Source organism: Balaenoptera ricei, chromosome 1 (assembly GCF_028023285.1).
Source record: "Balaenoptera ricei isolate mBalRic1 chromosome 1, mBalRic1.hap2, whole genome shotgun sequence".
Classification (NCBI taxonomy): Eukaryota; Metazoa; Chordata; class Mammalia; order Artiodactyla; family Balaenopteridae; genus Balaenoptera; species Balaenoptera ricei.
The window spans coordinates 130,140,835-130,168,018 of NC_082639.1; the positions used below are offsets into that span (position 1 = coordinate 130,140,835).

Genomic DNA, 27,184 nt, shown 5'->3' on the forward strand with positions numbered 1-27,184 from the left:
AGGTAATCAACTTCCTCACTATCTGATTCATAGCTAATGCTGTGTTCTTGAACCTCTTATGATATGTCCTTCTCCAGCATTTCTTAAAAGCATACCTCATGGACTTCCCTGGTTGCACAGTGGTTAAGAATCTGCCTGCCAATGCAGGGGACACAGGTTTGAGCCCTGGTCCAGGAAGCTCCCACATGCCACAGAGCAACTAAGCCCATGAACCACATCTACTGAGCCTGCACTCTAGAGCCCGTGCTCTGCAACAAGAGAAGCCACCACAATGAGAAGCCAGTGCACTACAACGAAGAGTAGACCCACTTGCTGCAACTAGAGAAGGCCTGCACACAGCAACAAAGACCCAATGCAGCCAAAATAAATAAATAAATAAAATAAAATAAAAATAATTATATAAAAAAAAGCATACCTCACACTTCGGGAGATTCACGGGTAATGGACAGAGTGTCCAGCCAAGACTGAAGCAGGATATTATAAAGAAGACATTGCAAAAAAAAAAGTTTCCTAGAAACTCTAGGAAAAATAAACTTCTGTTAAGAAATCTATTCACAAGGAGGAAACAAGATGGCGGAGTAGAAGGACATGCTCTCACTCCCTCTTGTGAGAACACCAGAATCATAACTAGCTGCTGGACAATCATCAACAGGAAGACACTGGAACTCACCACAAAAGATACCCCACATCCAAAGACAAAGGAGAAGCCACAATGAGATGGTAGGAGGGGTGCAATCACAGTAAAATCAAATCCCATAACTGCTGGGTGGGTGACTCACAGACTGGAGAACACTTATACCACAGAAGTCCACCCACTGGAGTGAAGGTTCTGAGCCCCACGTCAGGCTTCCCAACCTGGGGTTCTGGCAATGCAAGGAGGAATTCCTAGAGAATCAGACTTTGAAGACTAGTGGGAATTTATTGCAGGACTTTGACAGGACTGGGGGAAACAGAGACCCCACTCTTGGAGGGCACACACAAAGTAGTGTGCGCATCAGGACCCAGGGGAAGGAGCAGTGACCCCAGGGGAGACTGAACCAGACCTACATGCTAGTGATGGAGGGTCTCCTGCAGAGGTGGCAGGTGGCTGTGGCTCACCGTGGGGACAAGGGCACTGGCAGCAGAAGTTCTGGGAAGTACTCCTTGGTGTGAGCCCTCCCAGAGTCCGTCATTAGCCCCATCAAAGAGCCCAGGTAGGCTGCAGTGTTGGGTTGCCTCAGGCCAAACAACCAACAGGGAGGGAACCCAGCCCCACCCATCAGCAGTCAAGTGGATTAAAGTTTTCCTGAGCTCTACCCACCAGAGCAACAGTCAGCTCTACCCACCACCAGTCCCTCCCATCAGGAAACTTACACAAGCCTCTTACATAGCCTCATCCACCAGAGGGCAGACAGCAGAAGCAAGAAGAACTACAATCCTGCAGCCTGTGGAACAAAAACCACATTCACAGAAAGATAGACAAGATGAAAAGGCAGAGGGCTATGTACTGGATGAAAGAACAAGATAAAACCCCAGAAAAACAACTAAATGAAGTGGAGATAGGCAACCTTCCAGAAAAAGAATTCAGAATAATGATAGTGAAGATGATCCAGGACCTCGGAAAAAGAATGGAGGCAAAGATCGAGAAGATGCAAGAAATGTTTAACAAAGACCTAGAAGAATTAAAGAACAAACAAACAGAGATGAACAATACAATAACTGAAATGAAAACTACACTAGAAGGAATCAATAGCAGAATAACTGAGGCAGAAGAACGGATAAGTGACCTGGAAGACAGAATGGTGGAATTCACTGCTGCAGAACCGAATAAAGAAAAAAGAATGAAAAGAAATGAAGAGACCTCTGGGACAACATTAAATGCAACAACATTCGCATTATAGGGGTCCCAGAAGGAGAAGAGAGAGAAAGGACCTGAGAAAATATTTGAAGAGATTATAGTCGAAAACTTCCCTAACATGGGAAAGGAAATAGCCACCCAAGTCCAGAAAGCACAGCATGTCCCATACAGGATAAACCCAAGGAGAAACATGCCAAGACACATAGTAATCAAACTGGCAAAAATTAAAGACAAAGAGAAATTATTGAAAGCAGCAAAGTAAAAACGAAAAATAATATACAAGGGAACTTCCATAAGGTTAACAGCTGATTTCTCAGCAGAAACTCTACAAGCCAGAAGGGAGTGGCATGATATACTTAAAGTGATGAAAGGGAAGAACCTACAACCAAGATTACTCTACCTGGCAAGGATCTCATTCAGATTCGCTGGAGAAATCAAAAGCTTTACAGACAATCAAAAGCTAAGAGAATTCAGCACCACCAAACTAGTTCTACAACAAATGCTAAAGGAACTTCTCTAAGTGGGAAACACAAGAGAAGAAAAGGACCTACAAAAAAAACCCCAAAACAATTAAGAAAATGGTCATAGGAACATACATATCGATAATTATCTTAAACGTGAATGGATTAAATGCTCCAACCAAAAGACACAGGCTTGCTGAATGGATACAAAAACAAGACCCATATATATGCTGTCTACAAGAGACCCACTTCAGACCTAGGGACACATACAGACTGAAAGTGAGGGGATGGAAAAAGATATTCCATGCCAATGGAAATCAAAAGAAAGTTGGAGTAGCAATACTCCTATCAGATAAAATAGACTTTAAAATAAAGAATGTTACAAGAGACAAGGAAGGACACTACATAATGATCAAGGGATCAATCCAAGAAGAAGATATAACAACTATAAATATATATGCACCCAACATAGGAGCACCTCAATACATAAGGCAACTGCTAACAGCTATAAAAGAGGAAATCTACAGTAACACAATCATAGTGGGGGACTTTAACACCTCACTCACACCAACGGACAGATCATCCAAAATGAAAATAAATAAGGAAACAGAAGCTTTAAATGACACAATAGACCAGATAGATTTAATTGATATTTATAGGACATTCCATCCAAAAACAGCAGATTACACTTTCTTCTCAAGTGCGCACGGAACATTCTCTAGGATAGATCACATCTTGGGTCACAAATCAAGCCTCAGTAAATTTAAGAAAATTGAAATCATATCAAGCATCTTTTCTGACCACAACGCTATGAGATTAGAAATGAATTACAGGGAAAAAAACGTAAAAAACACAAACACGTGGAGGCAAAACAATACATTACTAAATAACCAAGAGATCACTGAAGAAATCAAAGAAGAAATAAAAAAGTACCTAGAGACAAATGACAATAAAAACACGATGATCCAAAACCTATGGGATGCAGCAAAAGTAGTTCTAAGAGGGAAGTTTATAGCTATACAAGCCTACCTCAAGAAACAAGAAAAATCTCAAATAAACAATCTAATCTTACACCTAAAGGAACTAGAGAAAGAAGAACAAACAAAACCCAAAGTTAGCAGAAGGAAAGAAATCATAAAGGTCAGAGCAGAAATAAATGAAATAGAAACAAAGAAAACAATAGCAAAGATCAATACAACTAAAAGCTGGTTCTTTGAGAAGATAAACTAAATTGATAAACCATTAGCCAGACTCATCAAGAAAAAGAGGGAGAGGACTCAAATCAATAAAATTAGAAATGAAAAAGGAGAAGTTACAACAGACACTGCAGAAATACAAAGCACCCTAAGAGACTACTACAACAACTCTATGCCAATAAAATGGACAACCTGGAAGAAATGGACAAATTATTAGAAAGGTATAACCTTCCAAGACTGAACCAGGAAGAAAGAGAAAATATGAACAGACCAATCACAAGTAATGAAATTGAAACTGTGATTAAAAATCTTCCAACAAACAAAAGTCCAGGACCAGATGGCTTCACAGGTGAATTCTATCAAACATTTAGAGAAGTGCTAACACCCATCCTTCTAAAACTCTTCCAAAAAATTGCAGAGGAAGGAACACTCCTAAACTCATTCTATTAGGCCGCCATCACCCTGATACCAAAACCAGACAAAGATACTACAAAAAAAGAAAATTACAGACCAATATCACTGATGAACATAGATGCAAAAATCCTCAACAAAATACTAGCAAACAGAATCCAACAACACAAAAGGATCATACACCATGATCAAGTGGGATTTATCCCAGAGATGCAAGGATTCTTCAATATACGCAAATCAATCAATGTGATACACCATATTAGCAACTTGAATACTAAAAACCATATGATCATCTCAATAGATGCAGAAAAAGCTTTTGACAAAATTCAACACCCATTTATGATAAAAACTCTCCAGAAAGTGGGCATAGAGGGAACCTACCTCAACATAATAAAGGCCATATACGACAAACCCACAGCAAACATCATTCTCAACAGTGAAAAACTGAAAGCATTCCCTCTAAGATCAGGAACAAGACAAGGATGTCCACTCTCACCACTATTATTCAACATAGTTTTGGAAGTCCTAGCCATGGCAATCAGAGAAGAAAAAGAAATAAAAGGAATACAAATTGGAAAAGAAGAAGTAAAACTGTCACTGTTTGCAGATGACATGATACTATACATAGAGAATCCTAAAAATGCCACCAGAAAACTATTAGAGCTAACCAATGAATTTGGTAAAGTTGCAGGATACAAAATTAATGCACAGAAATCTCTTGCATTCCTAGACACTAATGATGAAAAATCTGAAAGAGAAATTATGGAAACACTCCCATTTACCATTGCAACAAGAAGAATAAAATGCCTAGGAATAAACTTACCTAGGGAGACAAAAGACCTGTATGCAGAAAACTATAAGACACTGATGAAAGAAATTAAAGACGATACAAACAGATGGAGAGATATACCATGTTCTTGGATTGGAAGAATCAATATTGTGAAAATGACTATACTACCCAAAGCAATCTACAGATTCAATGCAATCCCTATCAAATTACCAATGGCATTTTTTATGGAACTAGAACAAAAACTCTTAAAATCTGTATGGAGCCACAAAAGACCCTGAATAGCCAAAGCAGTCTTTAGCAAAAAAAATGGAGTGGGAGGAATTAGACTCCTTGACTTCAGACTATACTACAAAGCTACAGTAATTAGGACAATATGGTACTGGCACAAAAACAGAAACATAGATCAATGGAACAAGATAGAAATCCCAGAGATAACCCCACACACCTATGGTCAACTAATCTATGACAAAGGAAGCAAGGATATACAATGGAGAAAAGACAGTCTCTTCAATAAGTGGTGCTGGGAAAACTGGACAGCTACATGTAAAAGAATGAAATTAGAACACCCTAACACCATACACAAAAATAAACTCAAAATGCATTCGAGACCTAAATGTAAGACCGGACACTATAAAACTCTTAGAGGAAATCATAGGAAGAACACTCTTTGACATAAATCACAGCAAGATCTTTTTTGATCCACCTTCTAGAGTAATGGAAATAAAAACAAAAATAAACAAATGGGACCTAATGAAACTTCAAAGCTTTTGCACAGCAAAGGAAACCATAAACAAGACGAAAAGACAACCCTCAGAATGGGAGAAAATATTTGCAAACGAATCAGCGGACAAAGGATTAACCTCCAAAATATATAAACAGCTCATGCAGCTCAATATTAAAGAAACAAACAACCCAATCCAAAAATGGGCAGAAGACCTAAAGAGACATTTCTCCAAAGAAGACATACAGATGGCCAAGAAGCACATGAAAAGCTGCTCAACATCACTAATTATTAGAGAAATGCAAATCAAAACTAATGAGGTATCACCTCCCACCAGTTAGAATGGGCATCATCAGAAAATTTACAAACAACAAGTGCTGGAGAGGGTGTGGAGAAAAGGGAACCCTCTTGCACTGTTGGTGGGAATGTAAATTGATACAGCCACTATGGAGAACAGTATGGAGGTTCCTTAGAAAACTAAAAATAGAATTACCATATGATCCAGCAATCCCACTACTCAGCATATACCCAGAGAAAACCATAATTCAAAAAAACGCATGCACCCCAATGTTCATTGCAGCACTATTTACAATAGCCAGGTCATGGAAGCAACCTAAATGCCCATCGACAGATGAATGGATAAAGAAGATGTGACACATATATACAATGGAATATTACTCAGCCATAAAAAGGAACAAAATTGGGTCATTTGTTGAGACGTGGATGGATCTAGAGACTGTCATACAGAGTGAAGTAAGTCAGAAAGAGAAAAACAAATATCGTATATTAACGCATATATGTGGAACCTAGAAAAATGGTACCGATGAACTGGTTTGCAGGGCAGAAGTTGAGACACAGATGTAGAGAACAAACGTATGGACACCAAGGGGGGAAAGCCGCAGGTGGGTGTGGATGGTGGTGTTATGAATTGGGCGATTGGGATTTACATGTATACACTGATGTGTATAAAATTGATGACTAATAAGAACCTGCTGTATAAAAAATAAATAAAATATAATTCAAAAATTAAAAAAAAATCTATTCACAGTATATTACTACTTAGTTCTCTAATGGACAGCATTTTCATAGTCTTAATAATGTAAATACTTGATTGATTTATCTAATGATAGTTCTATAACAATATTGGAGGAGAGGTGCCCAAGCATGGTGTAATAGAGTTAAATTCTTACCTACCATAGCAAGACTAAAACAGATGATGTCAAATTTGATTTTTAAAAAAGTAGCATTAACATACCACTTAGTATATGGAAGTAATGACTAGAGGGAACAGCTAAGTTTAAAATGTTTGCCCCTGAGAAGAAATATTGAAGATACGTATGCAGGGCAGTAGGTCATGGGACTATTGCTTTTATGGTAAAACTTTCAGGAAATCTAAAAAATATCTTTATTTAAAGATGTCTAGTTGATACTCTTTTCAATAGGTGAAAAATTCTAAGGGAAATAATCAAGCCCTGGCCTCACTCAGGTGGAGGTTCTGTTGAAAGGACATCAGTAGACATGACTCAGAGATATCTGGTAACATATGCTCCAGAGTGAAACGGTTAAGGAACATTGGAGAACCTGAAATAACTGCAGTTGTTTCCTTTGGTGGCCCTAGCCAACCTGCTTAAGACCAATGAACTACTCAGGCTAACCTGTCTGCTAGCTGCCAGCTGATTTTACCCCTCACCAAATAAATAACTAAAACATACATATATAATATATGTAGTTTATATATAATTTGTTTATTTATATATATAACACATATATAAAATAAGACTCACTGATCCCACAGAGTCTGGAATACAGTAAGTCCCCTACATACGAATGAGTTCCGTTCCGAGAACATGTTCATCAAGTCCAATTTGTTCGTAAGTCCAACAAAGTTAGCCTTGGTACCCAACTAACACAATCATCTGTATAGTACTGTACTATAATAGGTTTATAATACTTTTAACACAAATAATACATAAAAAACAAACACAAAAATAAAGTATTTTTAATCTTACTGTACAGTACCTTGAAAAGTACAGTAGTACCAGCTACAACACTGCTGCTTTTATGCTTGCTTCTGGACATCCTGGGCTTGTAATAAAGATACTGTACTACTGTACTCTATACAGTACTGTACAGTAAAGTACACAAAAGCACCACCACTTGTAGAGGATGCACACATGACAACGTACGCCAGACACGTGAACTAACTTACATGACTGGACATGCGAACGCACGTTCATATCTTTGAAAGTTCGCAACTTGAAGGTTCGTATGTAGAGGACTTAACTGTATTCTTTCCCTTTTCTCTTATCTCTGTCAGTTGACTCTCTCCTATTAATGCTTTCATTGGTGCTTTGACTATGGCCCTGTGTTGGGATCCTTCACTGAAGATCCCTTGATCCAGTCATGCATCCTCTTCAGTTCTCCATCTCCTGCCCTCTTGGTGCCTGTTTTATTCTAGCAGCCCACTACTAGGGGTCTTCTCACACTCCTAGGGGTACTCTTGGTAACAACTTAAAATGATGCCAGGCTGGCTTTTTCTCCCAGGTGAGTTATATCTGATTTATAGGAAACCCTCACACATTCTTTCCCAAACTCCGGGAGGGCAGGTTGATCCTGGTGCAGCCACAGGCCACTCTGGCCTCATTAGGTGTGAGGTCTTCTGTGTCCTCTAACTGATTCCAAGGAAGACATCTTCCTAGCATTGAGGTGATAAAGGAAGCAACCCACTTGAGGAAGGTACACAGTACCTCCTCAGTTCTTGCCAAATCTCTCCACAAATCCTGGCCCTCTCCACACTATACCTCATTTTTATGTCTTGAATGTGGATGAAGGATACAATATTGTAAATGATTCTCAGCTATTTCCTTTATAGAGTCTGTACATCCATCTATTTACCTCACTTTGGATTTCAACATCCATTGTATCTTGGTGCTTGGTACAAATTTCAATTTCAACATCATATTACACATATACCACTAATAGTATAATAATAATAACATGTTTCCAATTTTGGAAAAAACATATTGCATGAGGGGAAATGTAGCAAATACTAGTAATAAACACTAGGCTCATCTACATGTCTATCTCTCTGACATCTTCCTGCCCCAGTGGGATGAGACCACTGCTGAATCTCATTATCTTTGTGCCCATGCCCTCCGAGACTTGAAACCTTCATGTATAGACTCTCTCTATATATATAGACTCTAAGGCTCTGAACTTAAAGGCTGATTTCTTTTTTTAAAAGGGGAGATTGGCAAGTGTTAGTGCAGCGTCAATGATAGGCTTAAATCACAGGACAAAGCTGCTTTCTCCCTGATCAAGTATTGCAAAGGAATCACCTTCCTCACTCTGTGATTCATACCTAATGCTATATCTATGAACCTCTTCCAGTCTCCTTGGCCAGTATTACCTAAAATCCAGTCCTGTGCTTTGGGAAGCTCAAGTGTAATGGCAGAGCATGAACTCAGGAATTAGACTGACCTGGGATTGAATAAAGTCTATTACTTGCTGTGTGGCATCGGGAAAGTTATTTAATCTTCCAGAACATCAATTTTCTTATCTATAAAATGAAAATAACCCTCCACCTTGGAGGGTTGATAAGAGAATGAAATGAGAATGCAGGTAAAGTAGAGAATGAATGAGAATAAATATTTATTTTGTACCTACTATGTGCTGGGCACTTTACATACATTCTTTCCCAATTTTTCATATACTTATAATATAGGAGTCCTCTATGTGTAGCCTGTTTTCCTGACCAGATTTAGTCATAATCATGGAGGCCCTGTGACTAGGGCAGGAAGTCCATTGGGTGTTCCCTGGCCACCCCCGAATGAGGGCTGGAGTTGGTGTTGCTGCCCTAAGTCTGACATCCATCGTTCCTGCAGTAACTGAGTCCCTGGGCCCTTATGCCCCTTGAATCCTTACTACGTTTTCCCAGATCATGTGGCCAGTTTGTGCTATCAGTCTGTAACTTTCTTACTTGCACATCAGATGGTCTTGAATCCCTGTTCTAAACCCAAGCCCTCTTTTCTGGGGGTCCTGACATGCTTAGTCCTGGCTAATTCTCTCCCACTCATACATTTTTTCCACTGGAACCTTGTTTCAAACTAGACAGAGCAACAACATTTTATCTGCCAAGAAACACCACTGCCTCTTGGATCTTGCTCTTCCCCCCACTTCATGTCAGACCCCGCTCCCTACCCACTACCCTCCTTGGATTCCATCCCTTGGTGCGAATGAAGCTGGGTCTGTTTTATTCCTTTGGACATTTTAATTTGAGCTCTGCTCACACCCCATTTTGCCAGAGTCCTTACCCCCAAATCCTCCCTGACAGTCTCACAGTGAGATTGGTTCTGCCAACTCAGCTACATGTGTACTCCCCAACTTCCTGCCCCGCTGACCTACGCTGCTCACGTCTCATCATCCGTGGTGCCCGAGCCTGCAGAGGACTTGAAATCCTCATGGTCCAGACCCACTTCTTCTAGGTCTTGTCTCCATGTTCCCCAGTTATAGTTAGAACTAATTAGGAACGAAGAAAGTTTACTTTGAAATCCATGGGACTTAGCCATCTTCCTAATGGTATCCAAGTCCAAAGTGTTGAGCCGGATGTCCACTGCAAAGTGGTGAAAGGGGACGAAGTCTCCACTTCGGCAGTGGTCACACCTGTGGGAGTTTTCTTCCAGAAAGCGGGCACATTTCAAGTGCATGGCTTTCTTCTGGTCTTTTAGCCACAGCTCATAGGCTGTTTTCTGCATCATCGGGCTGCAGAATCGAATGATGTGGCACTCAATCACCTCGCTTTCCAGCTCACGGAGCTCTTCCTCCTCGCCATGGGCTAGAGAGGACAGAAAGGCAGTGGGCAACAAGTCAGCCCCTGCTACAAAATACAGATCAGTTCTTTTATCAAGATGTGCCTTAAACTAAAGGAAATATGGGTCACTTCCAGGCTCTACTTACCCATTCCTTCAGAGGGTGGTTGCAGAGAGAGGGAGCGATAGTTCACCTCAAACGAGGCCGCGTTCTGTTTTAGGGCTATTCGGAGCTCCTTGCCATTCCGGAAACAATCAAAGACATTGGATTCCACGAGGGTTGCCAGGGCATTGATCATCATCTTCATGTTCCAACAAGGGAGAATCTCAAACAACAGTTCCGTAGTGAAGGTCAGGCCAGTGATGGCTGCACATCTCACCAACATCTGGTGGGACAGGCTCATGCTATCCAGCTGGACCAGAGAGACTTCTGTAGGTGGAATGCCACACAACAGGGAACTAGTCATCTGTCTTTATCAAATACATTCTAGAGATGGACAACTGTCCTGTTCTATAGTTCTTGTTCAATAGAACTACACCCAGCTGAGCTAAGCCAAAAGAAGTATTTGCTTAGTACCTATTTCACAGATAGCACTTGTGTCGGGAGTACAAAAGATGGAGATGCTATAACCTAAAAATATGCATGTCCCATTGGCCATGACAATAAGATTGATTTCAAGGTGTTCTGATTTTGTGTTAAAGTGTGACAAGGGTGTGTGAGGAGAGCAGAGGTCATGGTGAGAAGTGGTCAGAAGGAGCAGGGCCTGCCATCCGTGTTCTGTGTTGACTTCTCCAGCTGCTCATTCTCTGTCTTCTTCACTGGCTGCCCTTTCTCATGGAACTTCCCAGCAATAAGCTTTCTCTCTATCTGCCCCAGGGATTCAGTTATTCTTGTGACAACCCATTACCATCTCTATGCTCATGACCAAGTGTCAGAGAGCTCCTAGCTCCAATTCCATCTTCTCATCTAAGCTCGAGTATCATAGCTCACATGGTTTCTTGGACATCTTGACCAGGATATCCTTCTATTACATCACCCTCCTCAGGGACAAAATATGAACTTCTCAATATGTCCACAGAACACTGTAGAAACCAAGCTAGTCCAGATATAAGTAGGGTTAGCAGATGTAAGCTTTTATATGTAGAACAGATAAACAAAGCCTACTGTATAGCACAGAGAACTATATTCAGTATCCTATAATAAACCATAATAGAAAAAAATATTAAAAAAAAGAAAAGAATGTGGGAATTCCCTGGTCGCCTAGTGGTTAGGATTCCAGGCTTTCACTGCTGTGGCCTGGGTTCAATCCCGGGTAGGGGAACTGAGATCCCGCAAGCTGCACGGTGTGGCCAAAAAAAAAAAAAAAAAAAGAATATATATATATATATATATATATATATATATATATATATATATATGTATGTATGTATGTATAACTGAATCACTTGGCTGTACAGCAGAAATTAACACAACATTGTAAATCAAATATACTTCAATAAAAAAAATATTGATTAAAAGAAACCAAGTTAATCCACCTTGCTATTTTAGTAGACATAGTGAATGAAAAACAAATGATGCTCTTTTGGAGATAGAGAACTTGAGGTCTCATCCTTGTACTAAACATTTGAAGTTGAACATTTTATAGATGGCATGGATTGGAGCTGAATGCATGCTAGAACATTGCTTGAATTTCATTTTTCTTGAAATGAATAACAGTACATCCCTGATATAAATTCCCTTGTTTGTCATTTCTTATGGAAGTAGGTAGCAGGAAAAGTATCACTGTTAGATTTTCTCTCTCATTATTTGATTTCTGTTTAATTGAAAATGTACTATACCTCATTCTTTTATGCAGTTGAATAAAACTTTGTTCAAATCAGACTCCAGCGTATGCACAGGGGGAAGTTGGCTCCTATTTAGAAGCAGAAAAGCCAAGCTTGTAATGGAACCTTCCCATTGCCTGGGCAACACAAAACAAAAAACAAAGCCAGTCTTCTATCTTCCTTTCTCCTTTGTTGGAAGCATCCTAGAGAAAGCAAGAGGGGACTCTAGGTCCTGGAAAATGAACACCAGGTCAAATTTTCTTTACCTTTTAATGATGCTGGCAGTGACAAGTTTTTCAATCTGACACCACTAGCGAGGTTACAGACTTCTTCATTTCCCTCCTCAAGACCAAAAGTAAATATTTTTAAGTCCTCTGTTGGCTTCGCAAAATTCTCTATAGAGAGGTAAAAGGGAAGAAAAGTTGAGAGTCATTGTCCTATTATTATCTGGATTTTCCAATAAACTTCGAGATGGGTCTCACATGAGAAAGAGCAGGCAGAGATGTGTGTTGGCTTGTAAAGTATTCTGGAATACTGTGTTTTAAGTAAAACTGATATATGAAAATCAAAATTTACTCAAAACATGTTTTTCCTCCCCTCCCTCCAAGAAAAAAAGGATTGGTAATAACTACAGGATGTCTTCCGTAAGACATGCAGTTTTACAAATATAGCTTATATTATATACTTATATATATACTTGTATGCACATTGAAATACCCACATTCGGAGGCAAACACATTCTGTGGAAGACTGTACTCTACTTAAGATGTGGTTATTGTCAGAAAGAGATATTAAAAATGGTGAGGATTTCAAGATGGTGGAGGAGTAAGACGTGGAGATCACCTTCCTCCCCACAAATACATCAAAAATACATCTACATGTGGAACAACCCCTACAGAACACCTACTGAACGCTGGCAGAAGACCTCAGACTTCCCAAAAGGGTGTGCGAGGAGAGGGGATTCAGAACACCACCTAAACAAGCTCTAGAGACAGGTGCGAGCCGCGACTATCAGCGCAGACACCAGAGATGGGCATGAAACGCTAAGGCTGCTCCTGCAGCCACCAAGAAGGCTGTGTGCAAGCACAGGTCACTATCCACACCTCCCCTCCCGGGAGCCTGTGCAGCCCGCCACTGCCAGGGTCCCGTGATCCAGGGACAACTTCCCTGGGAGAACACACAGCGCGCCTCAGGCTGTTGAAACGTCATGCTGGTCTCTGCGCTGCAGGCTCGCCCCGCATTCCGTACCCCTCCCTCCCCCTGGCCTGAGTGAGCCAGTGCCCCCGAACCAGCCGCTGCTTTAACCCCGTCCTGTCTGAGCGGGGAAGAGATGCCCTCAGGCGACCTATATGCAGAGGCAGGGCCAAATCCAAAGCTGAACCCCAGGAGCTGTGCGAACAAAGAAAAGAGAGGGAAATCTCTCCCAGCAGCCTCAGGAGCAGCAGATTAAATCTCCACAATCACCTTGAAGTACCCTGCATCTGTGGAATACCTGAATAGACAATGAATCATCCCAAAATTGATGCGGTGGACGTTGGTAGCAACTGTAGACTTGGGGTTTGCTTTCTGCATCTAATTTGTTTCTGGCTTTATGTTTATTTTAGTTTAGTATTTAGAGCTTATTATCACTGGTAGATTTGTTTATTGATTTGGTTGCTTTCTTCCTTTTCTTTTATATGTATATATTTTCCTTTTTCTCTTTTTTTTTAAATAAATAAATAAATTTATTTATTTATTTATTTAGGCTGCGTTGGGTCTTTGTTGCTGCGTGTGGGCTTTCTCTACTTGTGGCGAGCGGGGGCTACTCTTCATTGCAGTGTGCAGGCTTCTCATCGTGGTGGCTTCTCTTGTTGCGGAGCACGGGCCCTAGGCACGTGGACTTCAGTAGTTGTGGCACACGGGCTTCAGTAGTTGTGGCTCGCAGGCTCTAGAGCTCAGGCTCAGCAGTTGTGGCATATGGGCTTAGCTGCTCCGTGGCATGTGGAATCTTCCTGGACCAGGGCTTGAACCTGTTTCCCCAGCATTGGTAGGTGGATTCTTAACCACTGCACCACCAGGGAAGCCCCTCCTTTTTCTCTTTTTGTGAGTGTGTATGTGTATGCTTCTTTGTGTGATTTTGTCTGTATAGCTTTGCTTTTACCATTTGGCCTAGGGTTCTGTCTGTCCGTTTTGTTTTTTGGGGTTTTTTTGGTATAGTTTTTAGTGCTTGTTATCATTGGTGGATTTGTTTTTTGGTTTGGTTGTTCTTTCTTTCCTTTGTTTTTATTACTTTTTTTTTTAAATAATATTTTTTTAATTTTTATTTTAATTATTTTATTTTATTTTTTCTTTCTTTCTTTCTTTTTCTTTCTCCCTTTTCTTCTGAGCCAAGTGGGTGACAGGGTCTTGGTGCTCTGGCCAAGTGTCACGCCTGAACCTCTGAGGTGGGAGAGCTGAGTTCAGGACATTGGACCACCTGAGGCCTCCCAGTCCCACATAATATCAAACAGCGAAACCTCTCACAGAGATCTCCATCTCAACGCTAAGATCCAGCTCCACTCAACAACAAACAAGCTACAGTGCTAGATATCCTGTGCCAAACAACTAGCAAGACAGGAACACAACCCTACCCATTAGCAGAAAGGCTGCCTGAAAATATAATAAGTTCACAGACACCCCAAAACACACCACTGGATGTGGTCCTGCCCACCAGAAAGACAAGATCCAGCCTCATCCACTAGAACACAGGCAGCAGTCCCCTTCACCAGAAAGCCTACACAACTCACTGAACCAAATTTACCCACTGGGGACAGACACTAAAAACAACAGGAACTACAAACCTGAAGCCAGAGAAAAGGAGACCCCAAACACAGTAAGTTAAGCAAAATGAGAAGACAGAGAAATACACAGCAGATGAAGGAGCAAGGTAAAAACCCAACAGACCAAACAAATGAAGAGGAAATAGGCAGCCTACCTGAAAAAGAATTCAGTAGTGTTAGTAAAGATGATCCAAAATCTTTGAAAAAGAATGGAGAAAATACAAGAAACGTTTAACAAGGACCTAGAAGAACTAAAGAGCAAACAATGATGAACAACACAATAAATGAAATTAAAAATTCTCTAGAAGGAATCAATAGCAGAATAAGTGAGGCAGAAGAATGGATAAGTGACCTGGAATATAAAATATTGGAAATAACTATCACTGAGCAGAATAAAGAAAAAAGACTGAAAAGAATTGAGACAGTCTCAGAGACCTCTGGGACAACATTAAATGCACCGACATTCTAATTATAGGGGTCCCAGAAGAAGAAGAGAAAAAAAAGGGACTGAGAAAATATCTGAAGAGATTATAGCTGAAAACTTCCCTAATATGGGAAAGGAAATAGTCAATCAAGCTCAAGCAGCACAGAGAGTCCCATATAGGAAAAATCCAAGGAGAAACATGCCAAGACACATATTAATCGAACTATCAAAAATTAAATAAAAAGGAAAAATATTAAAAGCAGCAAGGGAAAAGCAACAAATGACATACACAGGAACCCCCATAAGGTTAACAGCTGATCTGTCAGCAGAAACTTTGCAAGCCAGAAGGGAGTGGCAGGACATATTTAAAGTGATGAAAGGGAAAAACCAACAACCAAGATTACTCTACCTAGCAAGGATCTCATTCCAACTTGACGGAGAAATTAAAAGCTTTACAGACAAGCAAAACCTAAGAGAATTCAGCACCACCAAACAAGCTTTACAACAAATGCTAAAGGAACTTCTCTAGGCAGGAAACACAAGAGAAGGAAAAGACCTACAATAAAAAACACAAAACAAGAAAATAGTAATAGGAATGTACATATGGATAATTACCTTAAATGTAAATGGATCATATGCTCCAATGAAAAGACATACACTGGCTGAATGGACACAAAAACAGGACCCGTATATATGCTGTCTACAAGAGACCCACTTCAGACCTAGGGACACATACAGACTGAAAGTGAGGGGATGGAAAAAGATATTCCATGCAAATGGAAATCAAAAGAAAGCTGATGTAGCAATTCTCATATCAGACAAAGTAGACTTTAAAATAAAGACTATTACAAGAGACAAAGAAGGACACTACATAATGATCAAAGGATCAATCCAAGAAGAAGATATAACAATTGTAAATATTTATGCACCCAACATAGAAGCACCTCAATACATAAGGCAAATGCTAACCGCCATAAAAGGGGAAATCAACAGTAACACAATCATAGTAGGGGACTTTAACCCCCCACTTTCACCAACGGACAGATCATCCAAAATGAAAATAAATAAGGAAACACAATGGAGAAAAGACAGCCTCTTCAATAAGTGGTGCTGGGAAAACTGGACAGCTACATGTAAAAGAATGAAATTAGAACACTCCCTAACACCATACACAAAAATAAACTCAAAATGGATTAAAGACCTAAATGTAAGGTCAGACATTATAAAACTCTTAGAGGAAAACATAGGCAGAACACTCTATGACATAAATCACAGCAAGATCATTTTTGACCCACCTCCTAGAGAAATGGAAATAAAAGCAAAAATAAACAAATGGGACCTAGTGAAACTTAAAAACTTTTGCACAGCAAAGGAAACTAGAAACAAGATGAAAAGACAACCCTCAGAATGGGAGAAAATATTTGCGAATGAAGCAACTAACAAAGGATTAATCTCCCAAATATACAAGCAGCTCATGCAGCTCAATATCAAAAAAGCAAACAACCCAATCCAAAAATGGGCAGAAGACCTAAATAGACATTTCTCCAAAGAAGATACACAGATTGCCAACAAACACATGAAAGGATGCTCAACATCACTAATCATTAGAGAAATGCAAATCAAAACTACAATGAGATATCATCTCACACCGGTCAGAATGGCCATCATCAAAAAATCTACAAACAATAAGTGCTGGACGGGGTGTGGAGAAAAGGGAACCCTCTTGCACTGTAGGTGGGAATGTGAATTGATACAGCCACTATGGAGAACAGTATGGAGGTTCCTTAAAAAACTAAAAATACAACTACCATATGACCCAGCAATCCCAGTACTGGCCATATACCCTGAGAAAACCATAATTCAGAAAGAGTCATGTACCACAATGTTCATTGCAGCACTATTTACAATAGCCAGGACATGGAAGCAACCTAAGTGCCTGTCGAATGATGAATGGATAAAGAAGATGTGCCACATATATACAATGGAGTATTACTCAGCCATAAAAAGAAATGAAATTGAGTTATTTGCGGTGAGGTGATGGACCTAGAGACTGTCATACAGAGTGAAGAAAGTCAGAAAGAGAAAAACAAATACTGTATGCTAACACATATATATGGAATCTAAAAAAAAAAATGGTTCTGAAAAACTTAGGGGCAGGACAAGAATAAAGACGCAGATGTAGAGAATGGACTTGAGGACACGGGGAGGGGGAAGGGTAAGCTGGGACGAAGTGAGGAGTGGCATGGAGATATACACACTAGCAAATGTAAAATAGCTAGTGGGAAGCAGCCGCATAGCAGAGGGAGATCAGCTCGGTGCTTTGTATCCACCTAGTGGGTGGGATAGGGAGGGTGGGAGGGAGACGCAAGAGAGAGGAGAAATGGGGATAAATGTACATGCATAGATGATTCACTTTGTTATACAGCGGAAACTAACACACCATTGTAAAGCAATTATACTCGAATAAAGATGTTAAAAAAAACACAACAATTTGACCAAAATCCTTGAGATTATAACTTTCAGCAAGGTAATTTTTCATATTAGAAACTCATATGATTATAGTGATCCAGAAAAAATATGTTGAAAAAAGATACTCATAGTCTCCTTAAACATTAAAATATTGTAAATAGCCTAAATATCCAGCCATAACACAGTGATTACCTTAAATATTACATAGCCATTATGGTACAATTGTTGAGGAATACTGAGTTTGGAAAATCTTCAGCTGAGTGAAATAGGATAGTAAATATACCATATGGTACCAAAAAAAAATAAAAAAGAAAAGGTGAAGTTTGAATAGTGAGCTTGCCTAGTCATTTTTCTCCTGGTACTCCAAAATGCATTACTTATTTGTCCCTCCAGTCATTCATTAACAGTTGAGTTGCAAGACACTGAAATAGGTGATGTGGAAATATGAGGGTGAACATACTAAGTTCTCGACCTCCTGGAAAGATAAGGTATATACACAGAGACCCAGACGACCAGGCAGTAAACAAGTGCCACGTGAGTAGGCACAGACAGTAAGGGCTGGAGAGTTCATATCAACACAGTACAGACTTTTTATGCACCATAACCTGGGAAGGCTATAAATGTGGCTAATGCATACTTCCAGCCCTCAAGGATCTTAACATTTATGGAGACAGATATTTAGGCAACTAATCATAATACAGGAAAAGTGACTTAATAAGATAATCTCCTAATGTGAGTCAGTTTTGTGAAAGAAATAAACCTGGTGATAGAGACTAACAGGAAAGTGCAGAGAGAGGAAGGCCTTCCTTAAGCAGGGCATGGTCAGAGAAAGTGGCTGTGAGGAGGTAACACCTGAGCTAAGGGAGAGAGGGAGCAGGTATGTGAAATGCCAGAGGAGAGGGAGCAGAAATGTGGCTGGAGCACATTTCAGAGTATTGGTGAGGCCACAGAGGGGGTGGAAGGAAGCTCCCTCAGGGATCTCCAGACCAAGGTAAGGAGTTTGGATTTCATTGTAAACTCAATGGGAAACCACTAAAAGTTGTTTGGTTTTTAAAAAATTCTTTTATTTGGTAAGTTTCAAATTTATGAAAAGTTGTAAGAATAACACTATACAGTCTTTATTCCAATTCATCTACTGTTAACATCTTGCTCCATTTTTTATAGCCTTTGTTCTCTCTATATGTACTTATTTTTTCTGAAGCATTTCATTTGAGTGTTAAGTTGCATAATTCATGCCCTTTAACCCCCAAATACTTTACTCTGAATTCCCCAAGAATAACAACATTCTCTTACATAAGTAGAATATACTTATCATCTTCAGAAAATTTAACATCGATACAATAATTTACTGTTCATAATCCAGTTTTGTCAACTGCCTCAGTAATGTTCTTTAACATTCTTTTTCTTTTTTTTTGTAAACAGCCCAGATGTCCTCCAACAGGTGAATGGAGGTATGTCCATACCATGGAACACTACTCAGCAACTAAAAAGACCAAACTATTGATACACACAACAACCTAGATAACCTCCAGAGAGTTACACTGAGTGAAAAAAAAAAATCTCAAAAGATTACATATACAATATTATTCCACTTATAAAAATTCTTAAAATGGCAAAATTATAGAAATGGAGAACTGATTAGCGATTACCAGGGGTTAAGAAGGAAGTAGGGGTAGGAGAGAAGTGGGGGGTGGCTATCATAGGTCAACATAAGGGATCCTCATGGTGATGGGAATGTTCTGTATCTTGACTGTATCAATATTAATATCCTGGTTGTGATATATATTTTTTTAACATCTTTACTGGACCTGGTTGTGATATTATACTGTAGTTTTGCTGATGTTACTACTGGGGAAAACTAGGTAAAGAGTATACAGAATCTCTCTATATTATTTTTTACAATGGCCTGTAAATATATAATCACCTCAAAAAATTTAATTAAAAAAAAATCAATGAGACAGCAAAGTATTATTGTATTCAGTCACTTCATTTATACTCCAAGAGGTCCCCAGAATGCTTCCTGTGGTGTCAGACAGAGAGAAGGTGCTCAGTAGAGGTTTGTTGAATGAATAAATAAGAAAGGATTTGAGTTTCCTTTACCCGACCCCCCATTTTATAGCAGGTACCTGGCCATAAAGATTGTGACTAATCCCAAAATACTAGCTATTAAATGGCATATGTGGAACTGGAACTCTGGACTCCTAACTTCAAGGCCAAAATTTTCTTTTGATCACATCTTTTTTTTTAACATCTTTATTGGAGTATAATTGCTTTACAGTGGTGTATTAGTTTCTGCTTTATAACAAAGTGAATCCGTTATACATATACATATGTCCCCATATCTCTTCCCTCTTGCATCTCCCTCCCTCCCACCCTCCCTATCCCACCCCTCTAGGTGGTCATAAAGCACCGAGCTGATCTCCCTGTGCTATGCGGCTGCTTCCCACTAGCTATCTATTTTACGTTTGGTAGTGTATAAATGTCCATGCCACTCTCTCACTTTGTCCCAGCTTACCCTTCCCCCTCCCTGTATCCTCAAGTCCATTCTCTAGTAGGTCTTTGTCTTTATTCCCATCTTGCCCCTAGGTTCTTCATGACCATTTTTTTTAGATTCCATATATATGTGTTAGCATACGGTATTTATTTTTCTCTTTCTGACTTACTTCACTCTGTATGACAGTCTCTAGGTCCATTCACCTCACTACAAATAACTCAATTTCGTTTCTTTTTATGGCTGAGTAATATTACATTGTATATATGTATCACATCTTCTTTATCCATTCATCTGTTGATGGACACTTAGGTTGCTTCCATGTCCTGGCTATTGTAAATAGAGCTGCAATGAACATTTTAGTACATGACACTTTTTGAATTATGATTTTCTCAGGGTATATGCCCAGTAGTGGGATTGCTGGGTCATATGGTAGTTCTATTTTTAGTTTTTTAAGGAACCTCCATACTGTTATCCATAGTGGCTGTATCAATTTACATTCCCACCAACAGTGCAAGAGGGTTCCCTTTTCTCCACACCCTCTCCAGCATTTATTGTTTGTGGATTTTTTGATGATGGCCATTCTGACCAGTGTGAGATGATAGAAAGCCCAGAGATGATTATATCTTTATACTCTCTCTTTTCATGGAAGAGATGCTATCTCTTAAACCTTCATGGTCTCCTTTGTGTCAAAACATAGTTTCTTTCTTTCTTTCTTTTTATTTTTGCTAGAATATGATTTTTTTCTTCTCATCACTGCCGTCTCCCTAAACAACTAGTATATCCACCACAGACATTTTATCATTCACGTTAACCTTAATCCTCTACATCCCAGCTTGCATCCTTACCCCATTCCCCAACCTCTACCCTTCTCCCTTCACTAAAACTATTTTCTTAAAAATTCCAACTGCCCTCTTTGTGACATCATCTCAAAGTTCATCCTTCTGTATGTCTCTGTAGCATGAGAACCTTGTTGACAATTCACTTTGAGCTAATAATTTTACCTCTGGAAAACAAGTTATCCTTTTTCCCAGATAACATCTACATCCCCCGTCAGTTCTGATTCTGGGCTTTAAGATTCTCCAGTGTTCTTTCATTTCTATTACAGGTCTACATTCTTTCTCCCAGCTCAGTGAGTCCCGGGCAATGTTAAGTTCTCTCACAGTCTGGGATATCAAGTCCAACATTCTTTGCCTCCCCAAAGCCTCTGACCCGTATAGGAAGCAGTCTATGGATAAGCCCACCCTTGCCACCCTCTCTGCAGAAGGAGACAGGGAGAAAGAACCATCATTATGGGACTTACTGAACAGGTTATTCCAGGTCACATTTGTCTTTTCCTCAGACTCTATTGTTTGGAAAACGAGTACCCTGTGATGGTCCAGGTTTTTAAGCAATTCTTCACAGTAAAATGGAATCCCACAGCTTCCCTCTGCCATGTACCTGTAGTGAAAACAACGCAATCTATTTATATCAAAGAACCATCTTTAGGGAAGTAAAAATATTTGAGTTTTCTCAATCACCTGAAAATAATCACTTCTCTTTCTCCTTTTGTTTTGGTTTGTTTTTCATTTTTAGGGATTGCTTTTTCTTTTTTCTCTCATTTTTAAAATTACATAATAAATCATTTAAATCTTTCCAACGTCAAAACTATGTAATAAGGTACATCCTCAGTCTTGCTTCCCTTCCTCACCTTATAAGTAACCATTTAAATTAGTTTCTGGTTTATCTTTTCAACGTTTCTTTTTAAAACTATAGAAAATGCACACACGTATTTCACTCTCTTCCTTAGATAAAAGACAGCAAGTTATACACACTGCACACAAGGCAACCCCTTGTTTTTTCACTCAACAATGTATCCTGGTCATCCCTCCATATCAGTAGATCTTCCTTATTTCTCTTTATAGCTACGTAGGGCTCAATCGTGTGGATGAATCCTAGTTTATTCTAACTATCCTCTTAGAGATGGACATTTGGATTGCTTTCAGTCTTTTACTAGTACAAATAATGCCTCAATAAAAACTGTGCCCATATGTCACTTCATATTTTTGTCAATATATGTATTTTTAAATTTTTAAAGTTTTTATTGAAGTATAGTTGATTTACAATGTTGTGTTAGTTTCAGGTGTACAGCAAAGTGATTCAGATATATATATATATTCTTTTTCAGATTCTTTTCCCTTATAGGTTATTACAAAATATTGAGCATAGTTCCCTGTCAGTATATCTTTGAGGTAGGTTCCTAGAATTGGGAAGGCTAGATCAAAAAGTAAATGCATATATAATAAATATATACATATATAACAAATACATACATAATGAATAAATACATACATACATACAGAGAGAAAGAGGGAGAGACAGAGAGACAAAGGGAAAGAACACACAAAATTCATGCCTGGAGTTATTTTAAATGAGACTTTGTCCAAGACGTTTCTCTTCCAGAAGCAAAGCAACCTCATTAGAAAGAACAGATGCAGATAGCAAGGTGGCTTGTGAACAGCCAGCTAAGGAAGAGGCGTTGTCCATGTTGTTAAGGGGACTGCTGTCAAGACCCCAGGAGAGGAGTCACTGAGAAGCTCAGAGAGCACTGACATCACCATCTACCATGACAGGGAACACCAGCACCAGACCACGTTATCGCCAGCGACTAAGACCTTGCTCAGCTGTGGGCTGTGGTTCTTAAGGCTTACCAGTTTGCCTTTTGTGTTACTTGCCCATGACAGTGCCCTTAGTCACTGTGGGTTAGAGTGAGTGTACCCATAGCCAGCATGATGAAAGGGAAACAAAACTGATGTCCTAAGCAACGTTTGAGACGGTGTAACAGGGACCATAACAAGGAAAAGTGAGCAGCACCCATCCTATCAAGCATGTTCAGTGGCCCCTTTGAAAGGCGGGACCAGCAAGAATCCTGAAATGGCCGCTTTCAGACACATCTTAAGGAATCTGATGAAGTCTGGACCTGGAGAATGAGTGCAGCTGTCAAGGCCTCAGGACAGACATAGGTTACTCACGTGTCTAGTTCTTTGGGGATACCCCTGACGTTGAGGTCCAGGCAGACCTTGTTGAGGATGTCCTTAGGCTGCACGGCTCCAAGGGTGACATAGGTGGTGTTCCTGTTCTTCATTATGGCACTGGCAGCTGCACAGGGTATGTCGATGAAGGGAGACAGGGACATGATGATGAAGATGGGAACAGACCGGATAAGCTTCTCCATAAAGGTCCAGGAGGCTGAATCGATAAACTGGCCTTCATCGATGATGAAAATAATCCTTTCCTCTTTCACCGTCTGGACAAGGTGGAGAAACAGAAAGAAAAATGCTGTAGGACTTCAGGGGTTTTTTTTGTTTTTGTTTGTTTTTTTGGCTGCACCGAGCAGCTTGCGGGATCTCAGTTCCCCGACCAGGGATTGAACCCAGGCCATGGCAGTGAAAGCGCCAAATCCTAACTAGACCACCAGGGAACGCCCGTGACTTCAGTTTTTTATACACGTGTATGGGTATGCATGTGTATCCACCGAGTTTTGTGAAGCTAAGTTAAATCTGTTCTTTCCAATAACTTTGCGTTAATTTAGATTCTGCTAATTGGAATCTGTGGCAATTGGGACAGAACTGGCTGGAATAGACTGTTACTTGGTCAAATCTTTGTGTAAAGGTAATGTAAATATATAGGATATATGGGGTTGTAGTCAAGTTAAACAGCCATTACATAAAAATTACTGAGGTTTACTTCAAGTCATTCTAATCTATTGAAAAATGAAGGTCTCCTGGAAATACATTGACATTTATTCAACCAACATCGATTCAACACATACTTACCAAGCACCCACTGGGCTAGGTGCTGGAGGCAGAGTGCTGAGAGAAACTCACCTGGTCCTTGCCCTGCTGGCAGTTTATGCTGTTCTAGCTTGAGCTATGGCACATGTTACACTTAAAAACAGATCGTGTGTCCCTTTTCTTGTGTAGACTACCTTTCCCTAACTAGTCTGAATTATTTATTTACTCATTAAGCATTTATTGTGCATCTGTTAGGGTCAGGTACTGTTTTAAGCACTGGGGATAGAGTATTCAACAAAATATAGAGCTTACATTTAGTGTGAGCCCCTGCACAGCGGGCCCTGCATTTCCATAGTGTAACATGTCTAAATGGAGAAAACCTTCCCCACTCTTACTGCTCCAGACTGCTCTTGGCTTCTTTTGTTTCCCTCTGGGAAGAGATTGGGTTAAGCCATTCTTTCCCTCTGCATGTTTTTATAAACTAGAGCAGCAAAGGCTACATTCAAATTTCAAATTTCAGAAGATGATCATTATAAAGTAGTATAGCCTGCCTTATCACATATACGTTAAGTCCCCTCTTACACCCCCATTCTGTCACCAGATCGTTAGTTCTTCACTGACCCTGAGAACATTTTAATGAATAGGGGTTAGCATCCCATTGTTTTGTTTTGTTTTGTATTTGACTAATATCTTTAAAACTACAGGGCAGGGAGTTCCCTGGTGGCGCAGTGGTTGAGAGTCTGTCTGCCAAGGCAGGGGACATGGGTTCGAGCCCTGGTCCAGGGAGATCCCACATGCCACAGAGCAACTAAGCCCGTGAGCCACAACTACTGAGCCTGTGCTCTAGAGCCCACAAGCCAAAACTACTGAGCCTGCAAGCCACAACTACTAAAGCCTGCGCACCTAGAGCCCATGCTCCACAGCAAGAGAAGTCACCGCAATGAGAAGACCACGAATTGCAACAAAGAGTAGTTCCTGCTCACCGCAACTAGAGAAAGCCCCCGCACAGCAACAAAGACCCAACGCAGCCAAATAAATAAACAAACAAATAAATAAATAAAAACTACGGGGCAGTTAGAAATGTGAGTTTTAGTCATAGAATAGCCTTGTCAGTGAATTATTTGTGAATTGGGGAGAGTAAAGCAGGAACCAAAAAACCTACATGAATTCAATAGTACACCAACTGAGAAGTTTCAAAACAAAAACAAACAACTAAACAGATTCCTAGGCCCAAACCAAGCCCTTTTCAATTTGGGGTAGAATTCACAAATCCATTTATTTTATGAAGCTTCCTGGATACTTGTGGTGCAAACAGTCCAAAGCCTGACATTTAGAAACTACTGATATAGCCTTATTTGCCTGCAATGGAGAAGAAGGAAGTTGTGTTATAAACTTACACAATGCCACAAACTTGAATTGTTTATTTATGATGTGCCAGACACTCTGCTGGTCAATAGTGATACAAAAATGAGAAAGAGGCTCCCTTTCCTTAAGAAGCTCACAACCTCCCGAGGGGGAGAGACACATATATAAGTAGCAAATTGCAATACAGTATGGAAAATACAATAAGAAATATGTTCAAAGTGCTACAGAAACACAGCAGAAGAGGAATTAGTCATGCCTTGTGATTTGGGGGAGTTCTCACTGAAGAGGTGACATTGAATGATGAGTAGCATTTCTCCAGGTTAAAAAAAAAAAGTCTTTTGGCTTTTATCTTATTAGTATTGAGAATTAATTGGATAGTATAAAGCACAGGTTGGAGCGATTTGCATACACTTTGGCAGTTGTATGGAGGATGAATTGGAGTGGAGAGGTATGAGGCACAGAGATTAGTTGGAAAGCTTTGGAAATAGCCCAGGAAGAGAAAGAGGCTGAACTACAGTAGGGAACAGAGGACGGGGAGATTCCAGTGTCAGTCTGAGGTAGACATGGTAGGACTTGTCAACTGAGTAAATGTAGAAGATGTGGCAACTGGTGAGGAAGGGAGCAAAGATAACTTTAAATGACGTGTGAATGAATTCGCTATTAACTAAATCACGGGTCAGGATCAGGATGAGGAAGATAGGGCACTAAAGTAGGAAAAAAAATGAATTTAGTATTAGACACTAAACTGAGTGTGAGTCCCCATATCCAAGTGGAATACACAGTTCTTGGAAATATGATTTTGGTGCTTATACGAGAGCTGAGGAATGGGATATAAAGTTGGTGATCATCAACATATAATGGACAGTCATGATATAACTCAGAGAGAAAAAGTTAACATTGGTTGAGTGTTTCCAATGAAAGAGGCACTATTCTAAGTTTTACACATAATCTAGTCATTTAAACCTTACAACCCTGTGAGTTAGGTACTATTATTTCCTCATTTTATAGAAGGTAAAGTAAAAGCATGGACAGGTTGAGTCACTTAATCAAGGTTACCCAGGTAGCAAGTGACAGGCCTAAGGGCTCAAACCTTGGTAGACTGATTACAGAGCCTATATACATAACCAGTTTGATAGACTGCATCTCATACAGAGGGAGAGAAAAAGAGGACTGGTTTTAAGGTGAGGCCAAACTCCCAGGAGTAATGTTAAAGGACTCCTTTCAAGCACAGCTAAATTCTGAACAGACTCTTAGCTTGAGGTTTGGAAGGAAGGAGGAAAATGAAACACTTTGGGTTAAATCTTTCACATACTTCAAAGCTTCTTGCCATTGGAGTCTAAACCCTTGAGGCCACCTGGCTTTGTGGTGAGATGCCCCATTTCCCCCTCCCCATTATTTGACCCATAGACGCTCTTACTTGCTCCAAGATCTTCATAAACAACGCTTCCAACTGCTTCTGCTTTCTCATGGTGCTCATCCTGGAAACCTCTCGTGAAATAGGGAACTGTATAAAGAATTATGAGAATATTGAGTATGGGCAAATAGCAGAGGGAACTACTAGTTGTATGACTCTGGCAATTCACTTTACTGTTCTGTGCCTTAAAATCCTCATGTGTTAGATAATCCATAACATCCCTTCCAGCTCTAATACTCTATGCCATTGAATCTAATAGATACAGGAAAGAACAAGGCACATTCTTGTCTTTGCATTGGCAGTCACCTGTGGGAGCAGAGTGATTTCGTGCCCTGGACTAGCTAGTACAGTATAGCTATGATGGGAAGGTGAGAAAAGAAATGAATCAGCAGGTGGCTATTT

At 39.9% G+C, this 27,184-nt stretch overlaps 1 protein-coding gene across 1 annotated transcript in view; it reads right to left on the reverse strand.

The window, feature by feature from the left end:
* Nucleotides 1–27,184, reverse strand: part of ADCY10 (adenylate cyclase 10) — an 88,233-nt gene that overhangs the window by 30,217 nt on the left and 30,832 nt on the right. Inside the window, exons 15-20 of the mRNA XM_059903341.1 lie at nt 26,786–26,872; nt 23,242–23,516; nt 21,534–21,670; nt 12,315–12,443; nt 10,373–10,654; nt 9,960–10,250 (exon numbers count right to left, since the gene is read on the reverse strand). Coding sequence (XP_059759324.1) covers nt 9,960–10,250; nt 10,373–10,654; nt 12,315–12,443; nt 21,534–21,670; nt 23,242–23,516; nt 26,786–26,872 — 1,201 coding nt within the window. The remainder of the gene's footprint in view (nt 1–9,959; nt 10,251–10,372; nt 10,655–12,314; nt 12,444–21,533; nt 21,671–23,241; nt 23,517–26,785; nt 26,873–27,184) is intronic.